The 26,987-nt window shown below is 34.9% G+C and overlaps 5 protein-coding genes across 13 annotated transcripts; 3 read left to right on the forward strand and 2 right to left on the reverse strand.

Annotated features, from left to right (window-relative positions):
• The first annotated feature begins 480 nt into the window (after positions 1–480).
• On the forward strand, positions 481–3,883 carry LOC100811725 (KH domain-containing protein HEN4). Its single transcript, XM_003531710.5, has 7 exons — positions 481–997; positions 1,185–1,532; positions 2,021–2,269; positions 2,676–3,032; positions 3,208–3,281; positions 3,380–3,494; positions 3,585–3,883. The coding sequence occupies exons 1-7, from the start codon at positions 587–589 to the stop codon at positions 3,726–3,728; spliced, it is 1,698 nt and encodes a 565-aa protein (XP_003531758.1). The 5' UTR covers positions 481–586; the 3' UTR covers positions 3,729–3,883.
• A 135-nt stretch (positions 3,884–4,018) lies between these two features.
• LOC100812262 (GATA transcription factor 28) lies at positions 4,019–9,528 on the reverse strand. Of its 5 annotated transcripts, XM_006585597.4 has the most exons (9): positions 9,266–9,502; positions 8,992–9,088; positions 8,381–8,723; positions 7,071–7,157; positions 6,856–6,989; positions 6,077–6,208; positions 5,892–5,997; positions 4,487–4,543; positions 4,019–4,386 (listed from the first exon to the last, which is right to left on the reverse strand). In XM_006585597.4, the coding sequence occupies exons 2-9, from the start codon at positions 9,069–9,071 to the stop codon at positions 4,321–4,323; spliced, it is 1,005 nt and encodes a 334-aa protein (XP_006585660.1). In that variant the 5' UTR covers positions 9,072–9,088; positions 9,266–9,502; the 3' UTR covers positions 4,019–4,320. The 5 variants fall into 5 exon arrangements, with proteins under 5 accessions (XP_006585660.1, XP_014634654.1, XP_040874273.1 ...); XM_014779168.3 differs by lacking the exon at positions 8,992–9,088 and having other exon boundaries at positions 9,266–9,528; XM_041018339.1 differs by lacking the exon at positions 4,019–4,386 and having other exon boundaries at positions 4,487–5,552; positions 9,266–9,503.
• Positions 9,529–11,327: 1,799 nt separating this feature from the next.
• On the forward strand, positions 11,328–18,062 carry MAN1 (mannosyl-oligosaccharide 1,2-alpha-mannosidase). Of its 4 annotated transcripts, NM_001401201.1 has the most exons (15): positions 11,375–11,540; positions 11,641–11,918; positions 12,327–12,374; positions 12,889–13,077; positions 13,574–13,686; positions 14,112–14,177; positions 14,313–14,484; positions 14,669–14,758; positions 15,085–15,209; positions 15,361–15,426; positions 15,698–15,806; positions 15,908–16,009; positions 16,571–16,651; positions 16,724–16,894; positions 17,410–18,062. In NM_001401201.1, exons 2-15 carry the CDS (start codon positions 11,754–11,756, stop codon positions 17,647–17,649), a joined length of 1,737 nt encoding a protein of 578 aa, NP_001388130.1. In that variant the 5' UTR covers positions 11,375–11,540; positions 11,641–11,753; the 3' UTR covers positions 17,650–18,062. The 4 variants fall into 4 exon arrangements, with proteins under 4 accessions (XP_040873596.1, XP_040873595.1, NP_001388130.1 ...); XM_041017662.1 differs by having other exon boundaries at positions 11,328–11,540; positions 14,112–14,484; positions 17,410–17,998; NM_001251128.2 differs by having other exon boundaries at positions 11,375–11,918.
• Positions 18,063–19,432: 1,370 nt separating this feature from the next.
• LOC100812806 (metal tolerance protein C4-like) lies at positions 19,433–22,942 on the forward strand. 2 transcript variants are annotated; one of them, NM_001400386.1, is made up of 14 exons: positions 19,433–19,701; positions 19,775–19,832; positions 19,906–20,038; positions 20,147–20,202; positions 20,487–20,601; positions 20,739–20,796; positions 20,872–20,990; positions 21,270–21,389; positions 21,480–21,581; positions 21,662–21,734; positions 21,816–21,883; positions 22,242–22,302; positions 22,379–22,509; positions 22,595–22,942. In NM_001400386.1, exons 1-14 carry the CDS (start codon positions 19,527–19,529, stop codon positions 22,607–22,609), a joined length of 1,284 nt encoding a protein of 427 aa, NP_001387315.1. In that variant the 5' UTR covers positions 19,433–19,526; the 3' UTR covers positions 22,610–22,942. The 2 variants fall into 2 exon arrangements, with proteins under 2 accessions (NP_001387315.1, NP_001239649.1); NM_001252720.2 differs by having other exon boundaries at positions 22,379–22,942.
• A 1,479-nt stretch (positions 22,943–24,421) lies between these two features.
• On the reverse strand, positions 24,422–26,435 carry LOC100813342 (60S ribosomal protein L7-4-like). Its single transcript, NM_001289212.2, has 7 exons — positions 26,365–26,435; positions 26,067–26,245; positions 25,889–25,986; positions 25,743–25,800; positions 25,153–25,232; positions 24,967–25,069; positions 24,422–24,891 (listed from the first exon to the last, which is right to left on the reverse strand). Exons 2-7 carry the CDS (start codon positions 26,241–26,243, stop codon positions 24,676–24,678), a joined length of 732 nt encoding a protein of 243 aa, NP_001276141.2. The 5' UTR covers positions 26,244–26,245; positions 26,365–26,435; the 3' UTR covers positions 24,422–24,675.
• Positions 26,436–26,987: the final 552 nt, after the last annotated feature.

Here is a 26,987-nt window from a genome sequence, read left to right on the forward strand (position 1 = left end):
TGTTTTTTAAAAAAATTATTAAGATGAAAATAGGTGAGTACATGAATAGTAATTTCAATTTTCAAATAATAACAAATAATGATTTTCAATATTTAAATGATCAAATAAGTCTAACTCAATTGATCAAAGTGTATGAATATTATAAATTTCTACTAACGTGTTTAATTTTTATGAATAAAAAAAGTTTAAAAATTAAGATTTAATTGAATTATAATTTTTACTCTATTATTCTAATCATTTTTTCATGTTTAGAGAATATAAATACTAAATAAATAATTGTGTTATTTTAATATAAAAATTAATTTTATGAACAAGTGTATTTTGAACGCGCATAAAAATGAGAGTGAGCCATGGGAATGCATCGGTAGCTTGTTAGTACTCTGTACGTATCTTGATGAATCATTCATAATGATGTGATTTTATCCAACGGATCTGAATCGTTGGCTCCATAAGTGCGTGAAAAAACTGACGCAGCGAATACTATTTCGGCATTGTGTACACGTGTAAGTAAATTGCATAGAATTTGAGATGCGGAACATAACAGAACAAAAGATGAGGAAGTGAAGTTGTTTGATGTGATGTCATCATGTCCAACAACAATAGCAAGAAGCGCCGCCATGCTCCGCCCGCGGCACCCGACGCCGTTTTCCGAATAGTGTGTCCGGCTGCAAAGACGGCGGACGTAGCGGCTATCGGCGGCGACGGAGCTAAGATTCTGGTGGAGGACTTGGTCGGCGCGGAGGAGCGCGTGGTTGTTATCGTGGGCGACGAGTCTGCTGCGCAGGTTGCGTTGATTAGGGTTTTGGAGAGAACGATGGATGAAGAAACTAAGAATTCGACAGTGTCGTGTAAATTGGTGGCCCCCAGCTATCAGGTTGGATGTGTTCTCGGCCGTGGAGGCAAGATCGTCGAAAAGATCCGGCAAGACTCTGGGGCCCACATTAGGGTTTTGCCCAAAGATCAACCTCCTCCTCCTCCCGGAGACGAATTCATCCAGGTCTTCTTTTTCTATTCTACTCTAATATAATTTAATCACACTTGAGTGGTCTCATTCAACTCAAATAGGATTGCCTCCCGTGGAAGAAAAATAAATAAATTAAATCTAATCACACTCCACACTATTCTTTCATAAATAAACTGTTGAGGCTGGCTTATATATGATAGGATTATGATGTATTATGCAGATAACTGGAAACTTTGGCGCAGTAAAGAAAGCGGTTCTATCTGTTTCAGCTTGTCTTCATGAGAACAATTATGGTGCCTTTAAGCCTTCTGGAGGAGGTTCATATGCTCCTCCTGATCATCATTCCAGAGGTGCTTATTCTGAAAGTGCTGGACATTCTTCTCATAGGATGTTTGTGGAAGAGGAGGTTGTCTTCAAGCTCTTGTGTCGCCATGATAAAGTTGGTAGCCTTATTGGCAAAGGTGGTTCTGTAGTGCGGGCTCTCCAGAACGAAACTGGTGCATCTATCCAAATTGTGGAGGCCGGACCTGATTCGGATGAGCGTGTTGTTGTCATATCTGCACAAGAGGCATGACAACAACTTCTTATTTCTCTTTGATACATAATGCTCTGCCTGCATAGGATAACTTTTTACGTGAATTGTGTGTAAAATTCTACAACTTTTGCTTTGGTTGTGCTGACTCTTCAATATTATGTCAAGGAAAGATTCCTGTTTGTAACTTTGGGTGTTTGTTGGGATGATTGTGAGCTGGCTCTCTGGTTTCAAGTTATTCTGGGGATCTTTGTTAGAAATTCTAAAATACGATTGTTCTTTTGTTATAATCAAACAGGTAATCTTTGTGTGATTTTTGTGGCTGGGGTTCATCTTCAGATTGTTTCCCCTGTGAGTTGCTGTTGAGTTGTTCTAATCATGGTAACTTCTCCGTATTGGTAGTTTTCTTTGCAAAACATGCCTGCAGCTTATGGGAGCGTGTAGTAGAAAATTATAAAATATTATATACAATTTCTATGATATTTGTCTTGGAAACAAACTAAATTTGATATAATCTTCTGCAGACATCAGAGCAAAAACATTCTCCTGCACAAGAAGCTGTCATCCGTGTTCATTGTCGACTCACAGAGATTGGATTTGAACCAAGTGCTGCAGTTGTTGCTAAGCTTCTTGTGCGTTCACCACAGGTGGGCTGCCTCTTGGGCAAGGGAGGTCTTGTTATATCTGAAATGCGAAGGGCCACAGGTGCTAGTATTCGCATTTTTTCAAAGGAACAGATTAAATACATTTCCCAAAATGAAGAAGTTGTACAGGTAACTTTCAGTGTACCTTGAGAAAGAGCAAGTTATGTTTTTTCATTGGCTTATCCAAACTTTGTATCCTACTATTCAGCTCTAGTTTCAATCCTAGGATTATGAATATGCATTATGAATTTTGTAAAATTTTACAATTTGTGATTTTTACTTCCCTTTGTGATTTTAACTTCCTTGGTTTCAGCTATTTGTGTTCCCTGTAGGACGTAGGATTTTGTTTACTTGCATAGTTTAGCTACTAAAGAGAAAATAATGACTTTTAGATCGTTTGCCTATAATCCTGCTGTAAACGTCCCTAGATGTAGATTTATGTTTTTTTTTTGAAAGGATTTATGTTTTGGGTTTTGACGGTCTTCTGTTCAACAAGTAGGATCTTAACATATTAAATAAAATTGTTCTATCGCAGGTTATTGGGAGCTTGCAATCTGTACAAGATGCTTTGTTTCACATAACCAACAGAATTCGGGAAACCATTTTCCCAATAAGGACTCCTCCAAATTTTAGTGCACCACCACATTTTCCACCATTTCCAGAAATGCCACCTCCTTTATTTAGGCCAAGAAATCACTTGATGTCCTCTGGCCACCCTCCTCCTCCTCAAGTTGGGCACCCTCATGACCATTCAACTGTTCCCCCCATGCCTGTTGACCATCAGCAGCATGCATTTGTACATGGTATGGGACGTGGTCCACCAAACATGGATCGAGTTCCCTATCCTCGTGGTTATGAAGGACCAAATTCTCCAAGATCGTGGAATCCTCTGGTCAGTTTCACTTTTCAGATACAGGGGTTAATGCCTGGGAATCTTCATATCTATGGTCTAAACATTTTCTATTTTTCTATTTTTCGGTGGAGGAAGCGGGTGAGGGGGTAAACGCCTCCCAGCCTGTCCTTTATATTTAAAAATGATGTTTATACACATTAGGTTCGTATTTCAGGCTGTTGACAGAGGAAATCCAGGAGGAACAGCTGATACTTCTAGTTTGACCTCTAGAAATGAGACCCCTGTAAAGTGAGTGTAGGAAGTTTTTTGAAGTGCCGGTATATCCAACGTTTATAAAAACAGGTGTTGTACCAAATGTCTTATGCTGGTATTTGTGTTATTTCCAGGAACGGAAATCCATTGCAGAATCCAAATAGCTTAACTATTGAGATCACCATCCCATATATGTATTTAACTCACGTGTATGGGGAGAACAATAGCAACCTAACTCAGATTCGACAGGTCTTTCTAAATCTGAGTACAGCCAGTTCATTTCTTATTGTTTGCTAAACATTGTCTTTAGCAGTTTTTTGACCCTTGGGTTTTCCTCAGACGTCTGGTGCAAACGTGGCTGTTCATGATTCAAAACCTGGAGCCACTGAGGGTCTGGTGATTGTGTCTGGAGCACCAGATCAAACTCACGCTGCTCAATGCCTAATTCAAGGTTTCATTTTGTGTGGGCAGACTGTAGCTTGAGACTGCAAGAACAAGAGGCAATCTAAAAATTAAAATCCACGCAGCAAATCTTGTAATAGATATTCCATTCGTGATGGATTAAGGATTTATGTCAAGGTTGTCGTACCATTTTGTGAATTGCACGTTCAATTAGTGTAATTTATTTGTTCTTTCCAGGCCGCTTGAGAGTTTATTGCTGTTTCTAATCCCTTGTAGTAAGTTGCCTTCCCAACGCAAAATTCGATAATAACTCATCCAAAATAGTCCAATGTTGATGGACTTAAAAGTGAAATGAAAATCACACAATCTAATTATAAAAGAGACCATTTTTTTTAAATACAACGTAATACAACATCAGGAAGTGCATCGAAGGCTTGAAGCTGTTCAGCATACCCAAAATAAATAAAATTCCCCAAAAAGAACTAGCTGTCACAAGGCAATAATGACTTTCTTCATATATTCAAAACAAAATACAGAATGCTCATTTAAACATTTTCACTAAAAACTTAGTAGAAAAAGCCCCCCCTTCTGCAATTTCTTATCTAGGGGCAAACTCTCCCATCACCATTATTTCGTGGAATCGCTCTCCATTCTCACCAAAATATAAAGTTCATCATGATGAATCATCAGCTTCTCCTGCAACTCTATGGACTATCTGGTTGGCCTCTAAACTTTTATTCTGTTTTCAATGAAGGAAAAGTTAAGGTCATAAAGAAGATCCAAGTTTCTAAGTTTGCAAGAAATACATCATGAAATTTAATGAATGCATGGTTTCTGACCTCATTCTTGATAGTCCCAGATAAGGGTGCCGCCCTTGATAGGTCCCTCAGGATTCCCTGTGGTTCAGAAAATAAGAAAATAACAACAAACTAAATCAAAATAAGGCATAAATTTTTTGCTGAAATGTACCTGATAGTACTTTCTTGAAATAAAATAAGCTTGGAACTATATTAAGGGAACGAGTGCAACATGCATGATAGAACTAGAATCCTACTGAATTTAAATCGATTTCAAAGATAGTAAATCGGTCAGATATTTTAGAGAAAGTTACTGATTGTGCTGTAATTTCTCTGACTTCATTTTAGTGATAACACTGAAGAAAAGAATTGCAATTAATCTTTTATATTTTCCTTAAAACCCGATAAAGACTAGTGCGTGAACTTTTAAAACATGGTTTATACCCCACAAGGATATATAGAATCTATTATCTATGCTGGTCTCCCTCAGGTAACTCTCAAAGGGATTGTCAAAACTCAAACCATTCATTACAAAGCTTGCATGTATTATTTTTGTTTTCTTCTCAAAGCTTTTTATATATTTTTCTTTCATGCAGAGTTACATTAACAGATTCAAGATACCTAAATTCATGTGATTAAATACACATGATGTAAGGCATTGAGCTAAAGACAATAAAACTTCACAACATTCTGTTTGGATCTGATTGCAAGGTATGAGACTTTAGCCTCAAATGGGAAATATAAGGCACTGGTCTCTGCAACTACAATGGTTATAGCTTTTGTGATATAGTTTTCTCAAGATTCTTATCAATTGATATCAGAGCTTTCCACCATTTCTCTCAGCTGCAAACGAGGAGCACAGGTGGTGATGTCAGCTTTGCAGTATTTTACCGGGACTAGTCAAAAGGCTAATGCACAGTCAACACCCATGAACGCCAAGGTTGCAGAGCATGGCGAGATGTAAATTGTAAGGATTCAATTGCAAAGAATGGGGCTCAAGTTCCACATTGGAAGGATGAGATTGTCGTGTGAGGTTTATAAAGTTTCGGGCTCCAATTACAACAGCTAGCTTTTATAATATGATTCTCCCAAGGTTCTTATCACATTCCTTCAAACAAAAGACTGCAATCACCTCAATTTAGTGCTACAAATTAAGTATATAGATGAAATATGCATACAGAATAACAGCATATAATATCATTGTGTGGCCAGCTGAATTAGTATGCGCATACCATAATAACAGAGCATAATCATAATCAACAGGTATATTTGAATAATCATCAAAAGATTGACACATTAGTATATGCACATACCATAATAATTAAATATTAAGATGTCAATAGTAAATTGGAAGGAATTGAGCCACATTAATATTTATTTATAGAGCAACAAAGAATATACAAAATGATAGCAACGGACATAAAGAATATAAACATAACTCATTTACCTTATTTGCCCACATAAGACCACAAGCATTGCAGAGGGTCCTTGGCCCTTCAGGCCCGCGTCGCATCATTGGTGTACTCTTCTCACTGATGCCACAGTGCCTACAACTGACATAAATTGACAGAAAACACCATTTGTCAAATGATATAATCTCCCTCTTTTCCTAGAATGAACCAGTCAACTTACACAATATCTTGCTGCTGGGATCCACTATTGTCTGCTGTCCAGTTTTCATCCATCCCCCAATTTGTGGCATTTGATGCAGATTCATCATTATTGGACTTGGAAGATGTAAACTGACCTTTATTTCTTTGCATCCTATAAAAGTCACTTGTATTTGTTAGTGAGTGGGGCAAACATATCAAGGTAACATTGTCAATGAGGATGTGGATTTAGGAATATATTTACATGATAAAGAGAGAAAACATCAGCACATAAACTTGCCAGTATCATGCATTCACTACACTATTATACCACCTTAAGAAAGCTAGAGCTATAAGACAATAGACGGAACATATTTCAGACAGAGTTAAGACAGATTGTCTCTCAATCAAATCTCCAATTTATTGTTGAGTTACACCTAAGCAACATCATTGATGCCCCATATCAATTATGCTTTTGATGGTTTTCTTAAAGAAATAGATTCTTGCCCTTGAGAAATATAAAAGATTAAAAACAGCCCAAAAAACCAACTACAACGGATCACAGATTTTGAAAGAATTTAGACATGATATCCCAAAAGCTACAATGAGGTGATACATGATAATTAGGAGGCTTCAACAGACAAATTTAGATTACTGCAGACCCTTCAAGAAATTCACCATGATGTTCTGTTTTGCGCCCTTTACTCTTATCAATAACGCAACATTACAAACATAAATGGAGTACTGTAAAGTCAGGATTCTAACACAAACAAGTATTCCATGAAAGCTTAATCTAAAAAATAATGATAGGAAACACCATACCTTAATGCTACTTCTTTACGAACAGTATAGCGAATTTTTTTGTCATAATTTCGTTCCTTCCGCTTTTCACGAAACCTAATCAATGAAGCTAATCTCTGAGGGACACTGAATTTTTGCGGAGTACCAGTATATCCCTAATAAAATACTTCATGAGCCACATATATTTGACTAGAAAAAGAGCATCAATTGCACTCCAACCAATAATGTAGTAATACCCGGTTATTATGGTTAGGAGATACTGGCATGGCAGGCATAGTTGGAGGTATTTCGCGGCCTCCCAGTAACAGTAGTACAGCTTGAACCTGAGAAAGACATCGATTATCAGAAACTATTTTCTTCAGTAAATCAGTGTTGGCGGTAGTTCCTAACCTAACTTGGTTACCAATATATTAAATTGTTAATTATCATAGCTCAAAGCAATCTTTTACAATCATATTATAAAACATACCAAAAAAGCTTATTAAACTGCATATTAAGATAAATTTTTCCACATGTCAAGCATTGAAAGTCAAGACAGTACGGGTCTATGCCTGTGCAAATGGTGCTGTAGAGGGGTTAAAAGAAAATAGCTAGTCAACGTTTCTTAATTGATACAATTCATCAACAAAAATGACAAACAACAACAATCAAGCCTTTTTTTCCAACAGGTGAGGTTGGCAACAAGGAACAAGCAACACCATAATGTTCTATTGTGAATCTTGCTAAAAGACAAACCATTGACCTCTAAATCTTAGTGCCAATAATTTTTATCAGTCTCACTATACTTTTAGCAAAGCAATAGGGATTGACCCTCTATATCTACTTTTCTTACTAAGATTTCTACAAGTCCTGTCCACACATGTCCAAACCACCCAAAACATATTCTATCATTTTTGTTCTACAATAGTTTTCATGTCAAGTATTCATTTTTGTTCTAGAATAGTATTCATGTCAAGAACTTTCCTTATAATGCCTTTATGACTAGTATGTCCACTCATCCAGTGCAACATTCTTATCACTAGTGCATGGTATTTATTCTTTTATTGGCTTTTCACTGTCTAACACTCAGTTCCATACAACATTGCAGGTCTTGTAGCTGTGCAATAAAATCTCCCCCTAAGCTTGAGTGATACATTTGTCATAGATCAACAAAGAGGACAAATGCTCAAGAAGAAATGGGAAAACCAAACATACTTAAAAGACTCGTATGAATACCCATAAAAAAAATTATTTGTATCGTTCATAGCTGGCCTCCGTAACTCCTTACAGCAGAAATATTTGCCAAAGCCAAAAAGTAAGAATCCATGAATGGACACTAACTGCACTACAAGAACACAGTTTCATCAATGCATTCTATTATTTATAACTCAAGCATCATCATTTTTATGATTGGATAATCTAGGAGTCATTGAACTAAATATACTTGAAGTAATCAACTGGAAATCAATATCTACAACAAAGGCTTAACTCACGCATACTAGGTTAGACATGAGGGGCAATGTCATGTGAATGCAAAAATGAAAAAACCTAAGATAAGTTGATGCACCTTTTCTGGTGACACGGAGTCAAAGACATAAACCTGGCCCTGAAAAGACAACGTAAGCTGATCCCCAGAATCACCCCCTTGATCCATCATTACAGCATGATTGTCAGGGAGATTTCCATGGTTGGAGGGGACTTCACCTTCCATACTCTCACTTCCACCACAGTTAGTATCACCACCATCATTATGATCATCATCTATCCCATTCCCATTGCTTATATGGTGGAGTCCATGATGCTCGTGTTCTTGCACATATGGCACGTGTATAGGATGCTGTCCATCAGTTATGTGTATCCGAGAATCACCCCCATGAATACCATCCATGATACAGGAAGAGCCAAAACACCTTAGGAAATGGCAGAAAGATGATTAAAAGTATCCATAGAAAACTAGCAGTAAAAACAACAACAACCACATAGTAAAAACAAGTTATCAACTCTGGACTAGGGAGAGCAGGAATTTCTTCTAGCAAAACAAACTACACATAAAATCAGAAAGTATAATGCCATAACTAGTAAAGGATAGTGTGCAGCATTATATTCTAATTAAAGTACATTTCTAGGAAATTAAACGTGATAAGCATATCAAAACAAAAATGTAAAAGTATCCCAAACCAGCAGCAAGGAAAGCCTCCCTTTGCAACGGATAAGACAAAAAGAGATTGCAGGCACTTAAAGCATTTGAGTGAAAGCATAGACTTTATATGAATCCCTGAGGTAAAGGAATAGTTTTGGTTTTGCATCAGAAGAAAGAATAATCAGAAAAACAAAACATCCAAGTGTAGAGGATGAAAATGAAAGGAAAGAAGGCACGAAATTTATAGTTGGAAAATATTAAATGGGAAGGGAAAAGAAAGAAAGAAAGCATTTTTAGGGAGAAGAAGCAGACCAACAATTGAGGGTTGTGGATTGATCTGACAACAGCCCAGAAGCACCTTCGCAACAGAAAAGGGTTGGGATAAGGTCACGATAACTGAGAAAATAGTGAAGAAGAAGAAGAGAATGAAGATGGAGAGAGAGAGAGTAACGGGTAAAATGTATGAAGAGGGAGAGAGAGAGAGTGTTAAAATAAAATGGGTCGGTAATGAAAGGACGATGGGGAATGAGATCAGGGAGACACGAGACAGTGCCTTGTTTTGTTCCAATTCCAAGTCAATATTTTTTCCCAAACCCAAAATTATTTCATCATTGCATGCAATGTGACCACTAATAATTTGTTTTTCTTCACCTTCACAATTTAACTAAAAACACTTTCTTATTCGAATTAAAGTGATTCACTATTTATGCTGCCTTTTTTACTGTTCCAGTTACCATATGGATTTATTTATTTTTGACCAATACATGGATTCATTTATGATGATACCAAATACTATAGTTTTTTAACCCTAAAAGGAAACTTTAGGATAACGATTTTTTTCGCCAGAAATGGCGTATGTATTTAGTATGAACGTCTAGAAAATTAATTTTGAATGTAATTAATTTTATAAAATTGATTTTAAATAGAAGTGATTTATATTTAGATGTTTTTATTATAAAATGAAGGAAAAAATTTGGTATAAATTTTTGGATGCAATTTACAAATTACTTAAAATTGCTTTAATTTTTCAACATGAAGCTAAACACCCACTTATATTGTATAAAGATTTTAAATCAAGAGGAATATTAAAAGTATTTTCTTACTTATTTCCCCTGAAATACTCTCCTTGTGATTATTTAAAATTTATTGAAAATCATTAATTTTGATAAATTTTACATCTCATTTAATATAAATAAGGAGAGAAAATTATTAAAAAAATACTAATAAAAAGGATAGTTTTTAATAATTTTTAACCCATCTAATCTTAAAAAAAGAAAGTCCAAATATTTGTAATTCATATTCCATGCATCTAATAATGGCTACACCCATATTTTGTTTTTTTTTTCTTTGGACTTATTTGTAATTCAATTACTTTATTTTAACAAGTAATTCAATTACTATAAATCACCCATTTAACGATTTTAAACCACTTTTTACTCTCTTTTTATATATATGTCATATTCGATAAGACATCTCAATTAATTTTTAATTTTTTTATTAGCTAAAAATGATAACTAATTTTTTTTAAACATTACTTTAAAGCACTAACTTTTAACTTTTAATTTTTTAAATTTTCTTTTATCTTTATGCTTGATATATTTATTCATTTTTTTACCTATTTTAAATAAATCATAATTTTATTATTTTTTGTTATTTTCACTTTTTAGGTACTTCAACAATTTTTATCAAATATGTCTAATTATAATAAGTTAGTTTTTTTTAACTTTTAGCTATTTCTTTAGCTAGTTTTACCAAATATAATCACAATGGTCATGCATACTACTTAAAAAATATTTTATTTTTAAATGAATTAGTAAAATTAAATAATATCAACTAACTTTTTAATTAGTGTAAAAATAATTAATTTTACTTAAATGAAGATTTAATAGATTATTTTTTTTTGTGTGTGATTAGGTGATAAGGTGGTTTTGGTTATTGAGATTTATATCTCGTTATTTTTACTTAATCATTTTTCTCATAATTAATGAGTCAATCATCTCAAATATTCAAAAAAAGAGAAAATGAATTATCTTATTAATTTATAACATTTATTGTTTATTGACTATAAAAATTCTAAAATAGTTAATAATATTTCAGTAAAAAATAGTTAATCCATAATGCAATAAATAAATTAAAAAGAGTTTTATAAAAAGATAAGTTAAAAAATTAAAAAAAAAGTCTTATATAAAGAGACCACGAAGGTAATATTATTTAATTTAAAGAGTAGTCTTTTATTTTATACTAATATTTTTTTTAAAAAAAAAACTAAAGCATTAATAGATAGATTGAGAGTTTATAATTTTCAGTTTTTGAGTGTTTGGTGATAAGGTGGTTTTGGTAATGAGGAAGTTACCAATTAGAAAGAGTGTTAGTTGTAGGATATTTTATTTATTTATCTGCGTTGAATATTCATTGATTTTCAGAGGAATTGACTTGAATTGAGCAAAGAGGACCCATGCCGTGGAGAAGAATTGAAGCCTCCGCTTCCTCTCTCCATGAAATTTCTTCACTTTGCAAAACCAAAACAGATTGAATTGCTATTATCCAAATTCATCTACTTCTTCTTCTTCTTCATAGCCATGTACAGGTTTTAATTTTAACGCCTTTTTTTATTATTAGCCTAACGAATCTTCTTATAAACCCTCAAACCTCTTGTGCTGTTCGCATTCCGATAAACAAACACGCAGATTTGAAGGAACGAAAGAACGACCGGCCGTTTTGTTTTTGTTTATTAAGAATTTATTGGTTTGCAAGGAAAAATAGGACAAAGTTGGTCTGAAGCTTAGATCTTTGTTTGGGAATGGCGAGAGGGAGCAGATCAGTGGGTAGCAGCAGCAGCAAATGGAGGTACTGCAACCCTTCCTATTACTTGAAGCGCCCAAAGCGTCTTGCTCTGCTCTTCATCGTTTTCGTTTGTGTCTCTTTCGTTTTCTGGGACCGTCAAACTCTCGTCAGAGAGCACCAGGTATATCTTACTTACGGAAGTTCTGCTCTGTCAACTTCTAGATTTCGATCTGTGATTCTTTTGTTCTTGTTGATTACTTTTGATGACCGTCTTGAATTAGTATATAGCAAACAAATCTATGTGGGACACTGCCATAGTGTCTGTCTGACATCTTATATTGATCTGAGTAGATGTAATCTTTCATTTTTAATTCTTGCATAACTGCCAAATAGGAATCACTGTTAGTTATAGAATACTACTGTAATGATAGATGGTGATTATTTGGGATAACTAGTATGTGCTATTTTGACTTGATTTTAATTTACAACTTTGTTTTCAGTGTAATTTTCTTAGTAAAGCAAGGATGAGATTTTTTATATTTTTTTTTTGGATTTTTGGTATTATAACTTATCTGTGTTCTTAATACAGGTTGAAATTTCTGAGCTGCAGAAAGAAGTGACTGATTTGAAAAATTTGGTAAGAGACTATCAAATGTGCTTTGGGTGTGTTGCTTCTTCTGTCTGTGCTGTCTGCTACATTTAGTACAGTCTTTAGTTCTCAAGAAGCATTTCATTTTATTTTGCAAAGAATAAACACAAGCAATGAGTTAGGCTGTACATATCTTGCATTTCCTACATGAATCATGCTTCAATCTGATTGAAATCTGATAAGAACCTTGGGAAAACCTCACCCCAAAAGCTACCTGTTGTAGTTGGAGACCCCAAGGCCTTATAAACCCCACACTAGAATCCCATACTTCCAATGTGGTACTCAAGTCCCATTACTTGCAATTGGATCCTATCCGGTGTGAATTATCATTCCGCATTCAATCTTGCAGAAAGCTAAATCCTCACCTCTGGCTGTTGGCTAGTAAATCCTTTCACTGTAGCTGTTTTACAACCAAGGGTTCTTATTTGATGAATGTAATATTGTGTTATGAAACCTTTTTTCATTAATCTTCTTAGAAGCTAAGCAATTAGATTTGTTTCAGGTGGATGATTTAAATAACAAACAAGGTGGTACCTCTGGGAAGACTGACTTGGGGAGAAAAGCTACCAAGTCCAGTAAAGACGTCCTAGATGATCCCATTGATATCGAGAGGAGGGAAAAAGTAAAAGAAGCAATGCTTCATGCTTGGGGATCTTATGAGAAGTATGCATGGGGACAAGATGAACTTCAGGTATGGTGAATCTCTATAATGAACCCATCAACCTTTCACTTTTTATTTAATGGTAGTTTTTATAGGTATTTTCCTTTGTGGGTTCTGTATGTCTAAAGTTTCTGTTGTATGGCGACAACTTCAGCTTCTTTCCCTAGATGTAAATATTATGTAGGTCTTGCCAGATCAGGATTTAGTTCACTTGTATTGTTGCTCCAATTCTAAAATATGTAACAATTCTGGATTGATGTGAAAAAAAATAAGGATTATGCATTTATGCCTCAAAGCCATTAGTCAGCAAGTGGATGGCACACTTTTGCTTTCATTGCATAACCATCCAAAATAGTGATGTGGTTATAAAGAAGATATGAATGTGTCCTTGTACTAAATGCATGCTTCCGTGTTCTTAAGTAAAACATGATAAAAATTGGTTTGTTTTTCGTAAAAATAATTATTTTATTTGTTCTTTAAATTTACATTTTTTAAAAATTAATTGTTATCTTTTTGGTGCTACCAGCCACAATCAAAGAATGGTGTCAATAGCTTTGGAGGTCTTGGAGCAACTTTAATAGATTCTCTTGATACACTATATATTATGGGTCTCAACGAACAGTTTCAGAAAGCACGAGAGTGAGTGTAACTTTTGACTCTATAATATGAACAAGTGATCTTGTTCTTTTTTTGCTTCACTCATATCTCCATATATGTTTGGAATCAATAGTGATTAGGTTGTTTCTGAAGTTATATTTGGCAAAGATACTTGCATGTAGAGCAGAAAATTCACTTTATATTGTTTTCTATTTTTATCTTGCTATCTTAATGCTTTACCGTGGGAAACTTCATGCCGTTATAGTTTAACTCCTAAGGTTTGATTTCTGATACATATTTATTGCTCCTACTCACTTTTCATTGCTGAATTTTTTCTGAATTGAGACATAGTAGTCATTTATATTTGTTTCAGTTGCTTGCTATATTCATCTGTTTAATATTTAATTGTGATACTCTTGGTTATGCTTTGTTGCATTCCTTGTCATAATAAGAAATTGCTCTGACAGATGGGTTGCAAACTCTTTGGATTTTAACAAGGATTATGAAGCAAGTGTTTTTGAGACAACCATAAGGTTACTTTATAAGGTTTACTTTGCAGTTGAAGTTCCTTCCCCATTTACAAAAGTTATATTTTTGAGCTCATGTGTTAGACTACTGATTGTTTTTTTAATCATTCTTTTTGTTGGTCGATTTCCACCAAAATCCAGAGTAGTAGGTGGCCTTCTTAGTGCATATGATCTTTCAGGGGACAAAGTATTCCTCGACAAAGCAATAGAAATTGCAGACAGATTACTGCCTGCATGGAATACACCTACAGGAATTCCTTACAACATCATTAATTTATCACATGGACGAGCACACAACCCTAGTTGGACTGGGGTAAATTATAGAATTCTGTTTATGCATTCAGTCTTACTGAACACTAGGAGATTTTGGATATTACTTCAATGGGTTGTAGTCCTTGATTTTAACTACCTGGCATTCTTTACGTTTTTATTACCCTTAGAGTCAGAGAAATATGGCTTTAATGGGTTTATATTCCTTGTGTTTTTATTTTGTCAAGGGTGAGAGTATCTTGGCAGATTCTGGCACTGAACAACTGGAATTCATTGTTCTATCCCAAAGGACTGGAGACCTCAAGTATCAGCAGAAGGTTTTTAACTTTGATTCTATATGTTCTGTTTTTTAAGGGACCAGTTGGGGGGGTGGGGGGGTACATTTATGTTGCTAAAAAATCAGATATAATTATAGGCAAACATTGTAGTGCTGGTGCCCTTTTCTTGTTAAAATATGCTTAATTGATGGCAGGCTGTTTGTACCACTACTAGTAGTCTTATTTGTACTTTGTTGGAGCTTGACTGTATATTTTAAGCACATAGCTAAGGGCATCAGTTACTTGCTTATGCTGGTACTTGTATATTGCTTGTGCATGCAATTTTTCTAGCAATGCACTCAATGGGTTGCACCATGCTTTTTCAGGTGGAAAATGTAATAGCCCAGCTAAATAAAACATTTCCTGATGATGGATTACTTCCCATCTACATTAATCCTCATAGTGGGGCAGCAGGCTACTCTCCCATCACATTCGGTGCCATGGGTGATAGGTATTACCACAATTTAGCAACCATCTTTTACATGATATAATCATAGCAAACTTATGCATTCATTAATATGATCTGGATATTGTTAAATTCTAATGATTTTATTAGTATTTGTTAATTTGGTCTGTTGGTGATTAACACAATCTTGTTGCAGTTTTTACGAGTACTTGCTCAAAGTTTGGATACAAGGGAATAAGACTTCATCCATAAAACATTATAGGTGAGAACAATGCACTAACTTAATGACATTTTCTGCCCTTTGGGTTGATATGTTATGGATGAATTCATAATGGTATCCATGCTGTTGTAGTAGACAGTAGCGGCTAAAATATAATTTTACTTCCTTGGATTGATGATAGAATTTGTATGTTAATCTTTAAAATTTTATGGTTTAAGGCATTTCAATTTTCCTTTCACATAAATATTGAATAAGTGTAAGTGTTTTTTAACTTCTTTTTTTCATCTATTTCTTTCTGGAATCTTGAAAACAGAGATATGTGGGAGAAATCAATGAAAGGCCTGTCAAGTTTGATTAGGAGATCAACACCATCTTCTTTTACTTATATATGTGAGAAGAATGGAGGATCTCTCACAGACAAAGTATGATATTGCACTTACAATATTTGTATTGTCATATTTAGTATTTACCATATGATGTTCTGGGTGTTGGTATAATTTTCCATTCAACCGAGTACCTGCAGATGGATGAACTAGCATGCTTTGCTCCAGGGATGATTGCTTTGGGATCATTTGGTTACAGTGCTGCTGATGATTCACAGAAGTTTCTGTCACTTGCAGAAGAGGTATATTTTGATAGCCTATTTAATTTAATAAACCCTTCTATGTGCTTGTTCTGTTGACTGACTGAGTTTTGGTCTTGATCTGTCAATTTACACAAGGTTTTCACCTCAATATAAGTTTAATAATTTTTTCCTTGATTAGGAATTCTTAAGCTGCTTGGATTCAAATCATGATGTTATCAATTTCATGTATATTACGCTCTCGAGTAAATTTCACTTGGTGGGATAAGATTTTGTTGTTGTTGCTCTCGGGTAAATTAGCATGCATTTCTAAAGCCTATGTTTCCTTTCAGGAAACATGTTCCACCTTTCTTTTTGCAAGAAATTGATCATTGGTTTAAAACAGAGAATGTGCTGAGCTATAAGTCATAACTAAGAATTTTGTTGTCGTTAAAATAATTATCCAATGTTAGTGGAAGTAGTGGATGTGTGTGATGTTTTAATGTGGTATCAACCTACAGGGAATCTCACTGCTCATTCCTTCTCCAGTGCATGTGGATATTTATTTTGCAACGATATTGATATTATGAGGTAATCACTGAAGATATGCACCTTACTTTGCAGCTTGCTTGGACATGTTATAACTTCTACCAATCAACTCCAACAAAATTGGCTGGAGAGAACTATTTCTTTCATTCTGGGCAGGTTAGTTATTAGTTTATTTGTGCCATGTAATTTGAAAATTGTGTGATCTCAAACTTATTTTTGAATATTAAGGACATGAGTGTGGGTACATCATGGAACATACTGAGGCCAGAGACAGTTGAGTCCCTCTTTTACCTTTGGCGTCTAACTGGCAACAAAACATACCAAGAATGGGGTTGGAATATATTTCAAGCTTTTGAGAAGAACTCCCGCATAGAGTCAGGCTATGTTGGACTGAAGGATGTAAGCACACCTCAATTTCACATCTAATAATGTGTTTTTGTTTGCATTATTATTGTTTTTGTATGAAGTACATCCTATCAAAAGTTAGTTTATTTGTTCTGGCTCTTTACTCTTTAGAGAAAGCCTTTTATTGAATTAAGCACTTCGATAGATTATATAGAAGCATTCTATATGTGTTTTTTCTCAATTGAATGCTTAACTTATTTTCGTTGGCATTAGGTGTTGAAAATTATGTTGTTTTTAAGTAAAAGCCATATTCGTCAGCAGGAGACTAATGACTTTTACTATTCATGGGCAATCTACTTGGTCATGCTTACTGTTGTTGATGAATATTTGGCTGTATATTATTTGTTGATCAATGGAATTGTTGGCATGGGCCATATCTTCATACTCTTAAATTTCTGCCAATTTTCTTTCTTGCTTCCTTTGATATTTATCTAATGCTGGACAACCATTTAGTATCCCAAGCAACTATTCTGCCTACTCATGTATTATCACTTGTTCACATTTCTCAGGTTAATAGTGGAGTCAAAGACAACATGATGCAAAGCTTCTTTCTTGCGGAGACCCTGAAGTATTTTTATCTTCTCTTCTCACCTTCTTCAGTCATCTCATTAGACGAATGGGTATTCAACACAGAAGCCCACCCTCTGAGGATTGTGACCAGACACGAAGAGGGACTTGTTAAGAATTTAAATGAGAAGCAAAAACCTTTTTCTAGAATAGGTGGCAGAAAGGAAGGAAGGTCAGGTTAGATATCCATTCTTCTCTACCATTGCTGATCGAACCCCTTTTACCAAAATTAAAGAAGAGCAGTTTGTTCCACTATGGAGCTTGTAAGATGTCAGGATTTCCTCATTGGGGAGGGGTAAGGGGTTCGTTCATTCAGCCACAGATGGTATCTAATATAGGAAATAGTTCTTCACTGAAGTTCTTAAAATGGGTTTATTCAAGGTGATCTGACCTTTTATTGATGAATGACCCTTTTGAAATTCACGGCTTATAGGTTGTTGTCCTTTATTTTTTTCTGGAACCAAATATTCAGAGCATTATATATAACTGAGGCATATATCTGCGCATTGAATAGAAGATACTTCCTGCCTATTAACATTTTTCTTTATATTGCTTTTATTTATTACGGAATTTTATGGAGCGCGTTAGTGTTGTACACTTGTGTTGTTTCTTTGATGAAATTTGCTATGGTACTATAGGTGGTTCTCTGTATTCAACCATTCTTCATTTTTTTTGTTGTCTGTTGTTGGATAAGTCTTTTTTATCGGACTCATGACTTATCTAGGGATATGCACGCTAGTTGGATCAGATCGAAGAGAAACATTCAATTAAATGACTTAGCCGCGACCACGAGTGAGTTATATATATATAGGGGTGATGTTTGATTAGTTTGCGGGATGTTAAATTTCTGCTTGGATATTTTTGTGAAAAATTGATTAAATGACCTGAAAGCTAAACAACTTGTAATACGATTGAAAAAAAAAACGTTTAAAGGTAGTCGCATAGCAGAAAAAAAGTGTCAGTCTAATGGATCATTTTGTATGGGGCCACTTCTGTTGTCAATGCCGTGAACATGGTTAATATCACTTTGAAAAAAACCATGTTTCCCCACTAATACTGATATTTGGAAGAATTAATTATACAACTACTACTTGGGGATCACTATTGCAGAGAAAATTAAGTATTACATAGAACACAAATCTATTACAAGAGTCTTGAAAAGACATTTATCTGTAAAAAAAAGTTAAGAGTAAATTACACTTTTGAATCATGAATGAAGCTTACATGTACTTCATTTGAGAATTATGTTCTACTCCCTCCTTAAATATTAATATGCACCTCTCTCTCTCTCTCTCTCTCTTATTCTTATTAGCATTGTCAATAACTAGTTTGGGTTTATAGTATAAATTTTTTAATTTTACAAAATGAAATGATTTTGGGATTTGATTTTTCTACACTGTATAAAGTACAAATGTAAGGACATATATACCCTTGATTTGAAGTAAGCTAAGTTTATGAGGTGTTTTAATAATCAAAGTTGGATGTAATGTTTACTTTCTCGCTGTACAAATTAGCTTACTTTAGAGAAGTCTAAGCTAAGATTTTGAGTGAAGTTTTGAAGTGAATAGAAGAAATGTTTAAAATTTCAGTTTAGGCTTAAAGGAAAGAAATTAATGATATGGTGTTCAAGACTAGCTATTGAGAATAAAAAAAGGAAAAAACGAGTTTATAAGTTGAATCATTACTTAGAAAAGTTAGAATAGCATTTCCAAAAATTTTATATAAAGTTATTTTGATTAAACAAGTTTTTAAGTTAGTTAAAAAGCTAACATAATCTTTCACTTCAACTATAATGATAAATCAATTTTCTACCACCCAATAAATGTAATTTGTATAATAAATAATAAATTGGTGAGATCCTATAATTGACTATTAGTATTGAATTAAACCAAAGGGGGGGGACAGAGGAATTTGGTTAATGATCAGCAAAGACTAAAAAAGAGAAAAAAGGGGGTGCTTGTACTTGTGATGGTGTGTGCGTTTGAGAGAAGAAGGGGGTTACCGTGTTTGTTTCTTCACCGAACGAACAAGCATATGGTAGCTTAAAGCCCTAGTTTCAATGCGAACATCCTATAATCTTGTTCTTCTTCGCTCTCGCTTCCGCCGCTCTCACAATTTCCACGCATACCGTTCCCTCTCCGTCGTAATCCTCAAACCAGACCACCATCCACCAGCTATCATTCCCTCAAATTCCCGATTCCTTCTTCCCGGCTTCAATGCTCATCGCCATCGCAGTGCGTACATCTCTTTTTACTTTTTCCTTATTGTGCTACTTTTATCTTATCTTAATTCTCTTTTCTCTTCTAGGTTTCTTTACCAGGGCTAAGCCAGCAACCACCAACATTGAATTCAACGATCACCACAGGTCTCTTTTATTTTACTTTATTTAATGCTTCCATTTACCTGCACCTGATTCTTTTCCTTGTATGTTATTGTAGTCAGCGAGCTGTTAAAACTGCATTGTGGTGTAACTTTCTTGTTTTTTCACTCAAGTTTGGAGTATGGTTAGCTTCCTCTAGTCATGTTATGTTAGCTGAAGTCGTCCACTCTGTTGCCGATTTTGCTAACCAGGTTCATTTTCACCTCATTAGCCTTACTTCATTCTTATTTTCAACTCCTATATTTTACCAAACTAATCAAAACGAGAAACTGGCATGTGCTGCATGACTTATTTTGTAGGCACTACTTGCTTATGGTTTATCTAGCTCGAGGCGTGCACCAGATGCTATTCATCCGTCAGTGTTAATTATGTTTCTCACCCCTGCTTCCCTATTTTTAATCTCGAATGTTGAATATGCATTTCCATTCACATGCTGTATGATTCAGGAGCTATTGTACATAATTGTTGCTGAATCACTCACTGATTTTGCAAAATCTAACTGGACTCAATATATGATAATAGTTTGTTATGCCATCCATTTCTATTTCATGGGATGAACTGATATATTGCTTTTGTCTTTGTGTGACTTTGGAATTTAATCGGTATGTTAAAGTGGCAATCTGTCTTCTATTTCTGCAGTTATGGCTATTCCAAGGAAAGATTTGTTTGGTCCTTGATATCTGCTGTTGGGATATTTTGTCTTGGTTCTGGTGCCACCGTTGTTAATGGAGTACAGAACTTGTGGATTGCACAGGTATTTAACCAAATTGGATATTTGAAATCAATATTTTTAACTTCTTTCATCTTATGTTGTTGTCAGTTTGCTTATTTTATTCATCTGCAAATTTTCTCTTATTCAAGTTATTGACTTTTGAGACTTTACTTTTCCAGCCCCCTGAGAATATGAAATATGCAGCTTTGGTGATATGTGGTTCATTCGTCATTGAAGGTACTGCTGTCTGCATTTCAATCTGAATGCAGTCTATTTCTGTCCTTTCCTTCTTCAATGAGCATTTTCTGTCAGGTGCCTCTCTTATTGTTGCCATACAAGCTGTCAAGAAAGGTGCTGCTGCAGAGGGAATGAAATTAAGAGACTATATTTGGCGAGGCCATGATCCCACATCTGTTGCTGTGATGACAGAGGTGACAACTTGTTGCACTTATCTTTAGTTCCCAAACATGTTATGGTTTATTTGGTTTAAACAAGCATTGCTGATGCATTTATGCTCCCCATGGTAAAGATAATGCATTTTTGTTGTCATTTTGCTTAAAATTTGCATTGTTAAGAGGAGTTGCATAATTGTCCCTTTAATCGGCTATGGAACATGAGTCTATCTTTCTATTTAGTTTTTAAACCCTTTAGTAATGAATTGAGATTTTGTCTGGTTTGTTTGTTCTAATATATGGTAGCAAAATATGCAGGATGGTGCTGCAGTCACTGGCCTTGTTATTGCTGGGGCATCATTGGTTGCAGTGAATGTTACTGGAAATGCCATTTATGATCCCATAGGTTCTATTGTAGTTGGCAACTTACTTGGAATGGTAAAGAGGATTCAGAAGACAGCAAAAATTCCCCGGGCATTTGAAGTGGTATCTATTTTATTTTAATTCCATTCTGAATTAACCATGCAGGTAGCCATATTTCTTATCCAGAGAAACCGGCATGCTTTGATTGGTAGAGCCATGGATGACCATGATATGGAGAAAGTACTTCAGTTTTTGAAAAAAGACCCGGTACAAGCTTTTTGCTAGTTTCTATGGAAATCACATAATTTTTTTGTCATTCATTTGACTAAGGTGAATTTTTGCTTTAGGTTGTAGATTCCCTCTATGATTGCAAAAGTGAAGTTATTGGGCCTGGATTCTTCAGATTTAAGGCAGAAATAGGTTCCTTTCTCATCTTTGTTACAGAATTCAGATAATGAATTATGCATGATGGTGTTAAGCTGATCATTCTTAATGAAACAGATTTTAATGGAGAAATGGTGGTGCAAAATTATCTTAAAAGGACTGGTCGTGAAGAGTGGGCAAGACAGGTAGATACGCATTATAATGTTCATGTAAAACCTCTGATAATATGCTGCTATGTTCTGCTGCTGTTATTAGTATTATTCACCTACTGCTGCTTTTGATTACATGCTAGCAATGCATTGCACTTGTTTAAAATATGTGCGTTTGCAATTTGCAATTAACCTACATGAAATTATCGTAGGGCCTTGGTTCTCATTTAAAAGAATAATATATTCCGTCTCTTTGGGCATGATTAGTGTAGGTTAACTCCATCCATCGGCTTTCCTGATCATTCAACAAAAGTTATATTGCCCTGCTATTATATGAAGCTTTCATATCGACTAAGTTGATTTAGCACCACCTCTTGACTTGTTTTATTTACAGTTTCGTGAAGCTGCTAAGCAGAAGGATGATACTGCCATGATGAAGATTATGTCAAATTACGGTATGCAGTAGTAAACTGGATCCTTATAGTCTTACTGATTAAGTAATTCCATGCTTACAGTTGTAAGATGTTACAGGTGAGGAAGTAGTTACAGCTTTAGGAAGTGAAGTAGATAGGTTAGAGAAGGAGATCCAGAATCTTGTGCCTGGTATTCGGCATGTTGATATTGAGGCCCACAATCCTCCAACAGAAACAACCTTGTCAAGTGAAAGTTTTCAATAAAATCGACACTCTCTTCACATTCATTTATATTATCAAAGCATTTATGAAAAATTGATTTGGTTTTATCCAGTATCACGAGTTCTGAAGAAATCCGGAGTTGAGTTACATGCCTCGGGTTGAGTCGACACTGGACAGCTCTTGATATATTTGTGCGCAAGTAAGTACTCATGTTTTCCTCTTCGCTGAAACGTGACATCTGAGCGAATTCGAGGGTGAAAGACTAGAAGGCATATATTGAACAATGCTACGATGCTAAGCTCAATGAATAATTAGAAGCGGTAACGTTTTCTGTGTGCCCTGCAGTTCCTGTCACTGGCGGCAAGTATATCATAGTTAATGTAATTGAGGAATGTTATGAACGCATTCTTTAATACATTGTTTTTGACACTAAAACTTATTCTGGCTTAAAAATCACGTATGTCACTGTTTAATGAATCTTATAATTTGGTGAGTCATTAGTTAATAATAATGAATGTATTAAGAATTTTGGTAGATAAAGTCGATTACATGAAATTTCAATTGCCGCTGCCGAATGGTAGCCTAGCCTTTGCTTTAAGATAGAGTCCATGAGATTGCCTATAGACAGTTTGACACCTTGCTGGCCTCTTTTTCTTCATTTCGAAAAATACAAAGGAATAGAATACAGCCGCCATCCTGATAGCACAGGATCTGGGCAACATTGAACGGTCTCCATAGTATCTCTCATTTTATTAGGTGGTTCGGATTTAATTTAATATTCTTTTTGAATTTTTTTTCTTAGTTCTTTCCTCAATTTTATTCTTTATCCAAACAAAATATTTGAGTCGTTAACTCATTAGATATGAAAGAATTGAATTGAATTATAATTATCTCAAACTAAACTGACTGGTATAGTATTTTATTTTTGTTATTGAAACTAAACTATCGAAAATCATACATTACACTTTGGTTGATATGAAAGAGATGAGAAAGGAAGAGAAATGGAGAAAAAAGAAATTAAATGTGTGATTTTCGGTAATCTAGTTGAGTTAAAAGGAACGGAAATTCAAAAAAAAAAAATGGTGCTCTTGTCCCATTTATTTTAATGTCGGAGTTTCCTTGCATAGTAGTGCCCATATTCTCGTCAATGGAGGTGTGTTGGAGGTCGTCTTCTGCAGGTGCCCAAATCTACTCATGATGTCGTGCTGAGCTTGAGATGACTTCATTCCGGTGACAATGGTGATCTGTTGAGTTCTCTGATCGTTGAAATTGATCCGATTCTGATGTGACGAGATAAGTGAATTTTTGCAAATAAATAGACAGCATTGTTCAAATAACACAGCATTTTTACAAATCACAGGTGTGAGTTTTTTTATTCCTACCAAACGACTTTTAATTCAAATGTTTTTCTTCTATTTTCACCTTATTTTTTTTCAACTAAACTTTCATTTTCACTTATTTTCCACCTATTTCTTCTTTTCTCTCTTATTCAGTTCCAAGTTTTCCCTTTCTTTCCTAGGAACCAAACACCGTAAAGCAATTGGCAATTTGGCAGCATAGTTGCATCACTATAAATGTTTTATTCAGTTTCACTCTCGAGTAGCGGACGAATTACGCTGATTTTAAGATAAACACAAAATCGTTCGAGTAAACTGAAGTTTTCAAAAAGACCTGCGAAGAGAAAAAATGACAGAAAAAAAATGAGAATTGGCTATTTCCAATTGGACAAAACAATAGTTCATATACTAAGCATAAATACATAAAATCTCGTCAATAAAGTCATTAAATAACGTTGTAAAAAGTGGTATACCAAAACTAAACCCTTGCTAATACGGTCAAACCAGTAAAATCAACCCTCAAAATTTCTACTAATCGTTGACTTGCGCAAAAAGGCCTTGTAAAACACCAAAATAATTTCAGAATGAGACGAGAACAAATTCAAAATCAACATGGTTTCATACCAAAAATTGCAGAACAGAAAGCTACGCATATAAATAATGGGAATGTTGTGTAATAAAATATACCACTCATACTTGTAAAAACGAAAAAAATTCAACCTTAGCAAAAAAGATTTAGCAAAGTCATAAATGTGCTATTCTCAAAATTTCAGATACGAAAATCGTCTGATATTGATCTAAAAGCCAACAAGAAAAGATTCATTCAACTAATCAAATGATTGAACAGTGCCACAGCTCAATTCATTCTCCTGATTAGCTCATTGATGTAATTCTCCCGGTTTCCAGCATCACCTCCCTCGACATAGTGGTTTCTCTTCTTCTTTAAGCCACCCAAAGGAGCCTTGAGCTTAAATGGCCAAAGGAAGTTGTTAGCCTCCTTAAAGTGAGGCCCAACAGTGATGATCTCATGGATCAGATCTTCAGTGGAAATGATTCCATATTTGCCCAGCGCCTGTCATCCAAGCAAGTCAGAAGCATGTAGTGAATTAATTCAAATTTGTAATACAGAATTGTAAATTAACAATACCTGCTCAATGATGGAGTTGTCAGTTAGAGCAGTCCTCTGCTTGTTTAGCTTTCCATACCCTCTCTTGTAAATAAGTTCTCTCACACTCTTAAGATTTGGGTATCTAAAACAAAAGCAGAAGTCTCATTAGCAGTTATAAAAACCTATAATCATAATTAAATAAGTATGGCAGGGAAGTAAACATACCCATAAGTCACATAGGGCTCAACTCTGTGCAGCATGTTCACTGTGGCTTTGTTAACTTTGAGAAATACACCATTGAAAATCTGTTTTACAAAAAGATAAGGATCAGCATCACCAAATTGCTTCTATATGAATACAAATACAAATATTCAGTATAATGGTGCTCTTTGCATGCTCAAAAATGCATCCTATACTTCAAATGGAAACAAGTTGCATGGATTGAGCACAACAAAACAAATCCCAAGCATCCAATAGTTGCTATCAAACTAAATAAACTACAAGTATACTGATCCTCAAAGTACAGGCACTTTAACAGGTCACAAGATTAAAATTTAATCTAAGGCCAAGGGATCAAACATGAAATCATTGCCTGGGGAACACAATGAAAGCAGCAAAGTAATTGGATTAGAATATTTCTCTGACTAACTTTATTGCCCTCTTCTTTTGTTTCTCCAAGAAGAAAGAACACATAAAAACCTTCATGGTCCAACTATCCTAACACTAACTAGAAATGAGAATCATAACAAGGCATGGAATAGAGCAAAGCATCAAAATACCATTTAAGCATTCTATTACAAATATACAAGTAATACCTGTCTCAATCGCAACAGCTGCAGGATCTTCCTTGATTTGGGATCCATGGCATTAATACTGAAAAAACACAATTACATAGTCAGACCAACCTGAATATTCTAAAATCTCTAATGAAGCAGATGCAAATAAACAAAGAAACACATACCCACGAATGCGAACAATAAACAAGAGCTTAGCCTCTGGATCGACATAGAATCCACCTTTCAGCTTGGCCTCGCGTTTCAACCGAATCAATTCCTTCTCCTATTATAATCACGACAACAGGTTCAGAAACGAAAGAGAAAAATTGCAAATAAAACAAACTTAGGGTAAGAAAGGTGTACCTGGTGATCGTACTCCTTAGCGTACTGCTTAGCTCTGTTGTAGATGAGTTTGCGGCTCTCGGCTCTCTTCTTCTTCGCAGCCTCGAGGTCTTGCTTCTTGGCCAACGCCCATTCCTCCTCTCTCTTCTGCTTCTTCAAAACAGACTCTGGAACCACGGCCTTCACTTCTTCACCCATCTCTGTCGTTCGTACAATCAATTCAAATCTCAGATCTAAACACTTATATGGCGGATTAAGCAAAATGCAGAGACTTAAAGAAGAACAATGGAAGATTAAAGATGGAACAATAGGAACGTACCGAGCAATGGTAAGGATTCGCCTCTTGGGTGACTGCGAGCGAATTAGGGTTTTCTCGGCGGGCTAGACAACACGTGAAATGAAATAGGTCGGGTTTTTGTAGTAGCTGTGTGCCCTGGGGCTTCTCACATTCCACGGTTCTGATTCCTCTTTCGCTTCCATGTTTGATTCTGACCGTCGATGAATATGAGACCACTCTTGGATCATAAGCCCGTCTCCATTTTCACACCCAATAGGCCCAAACATCTCAAATGGCCTTTTTGCGGATCACATTTTTTTAAATGCTTACCGGTTCCATTAACTTATGTGAAATGCAAAATTAATCATTAATTAATTAATATTTGTCAATATATAAAATAAAATTTCAATGTGTAGGTATATGTCACGTAATATTATATGTGTTCCCTTTTATTGAAATGTAGTATTTTTAACTCATAAAAATATAAAATTCCAGTAAATAAAGTGATTGTAACAAGTATATATTCTGATTTAAACTAATTAAGGTAATTATAATTAGTATAAAAATATTTTAAATTAAGATAATGTAATGATTGCATTATCTTAAGATGTATAATTATTTAACGAATTTAATTACTACTATTTTTTTGTGACAAGAAAGCATAG

The sequence above is a fragment of the Glycine max genome, chromosome 8 (assembly GCF_000004515.6).
Source record: "Glycine max cultivar Williams 82 chromosome 8, Glycine_max_v4.0, whole genome shotgun sequence".
In the NCBI taxonomy this organism is placed as follows: domain Eukaryota; kingdom Viridiplantae; phylum Streptophyta; class Magnoliopsida; order Fabales; family Fabaceae; genus Glycine; species Glycine max.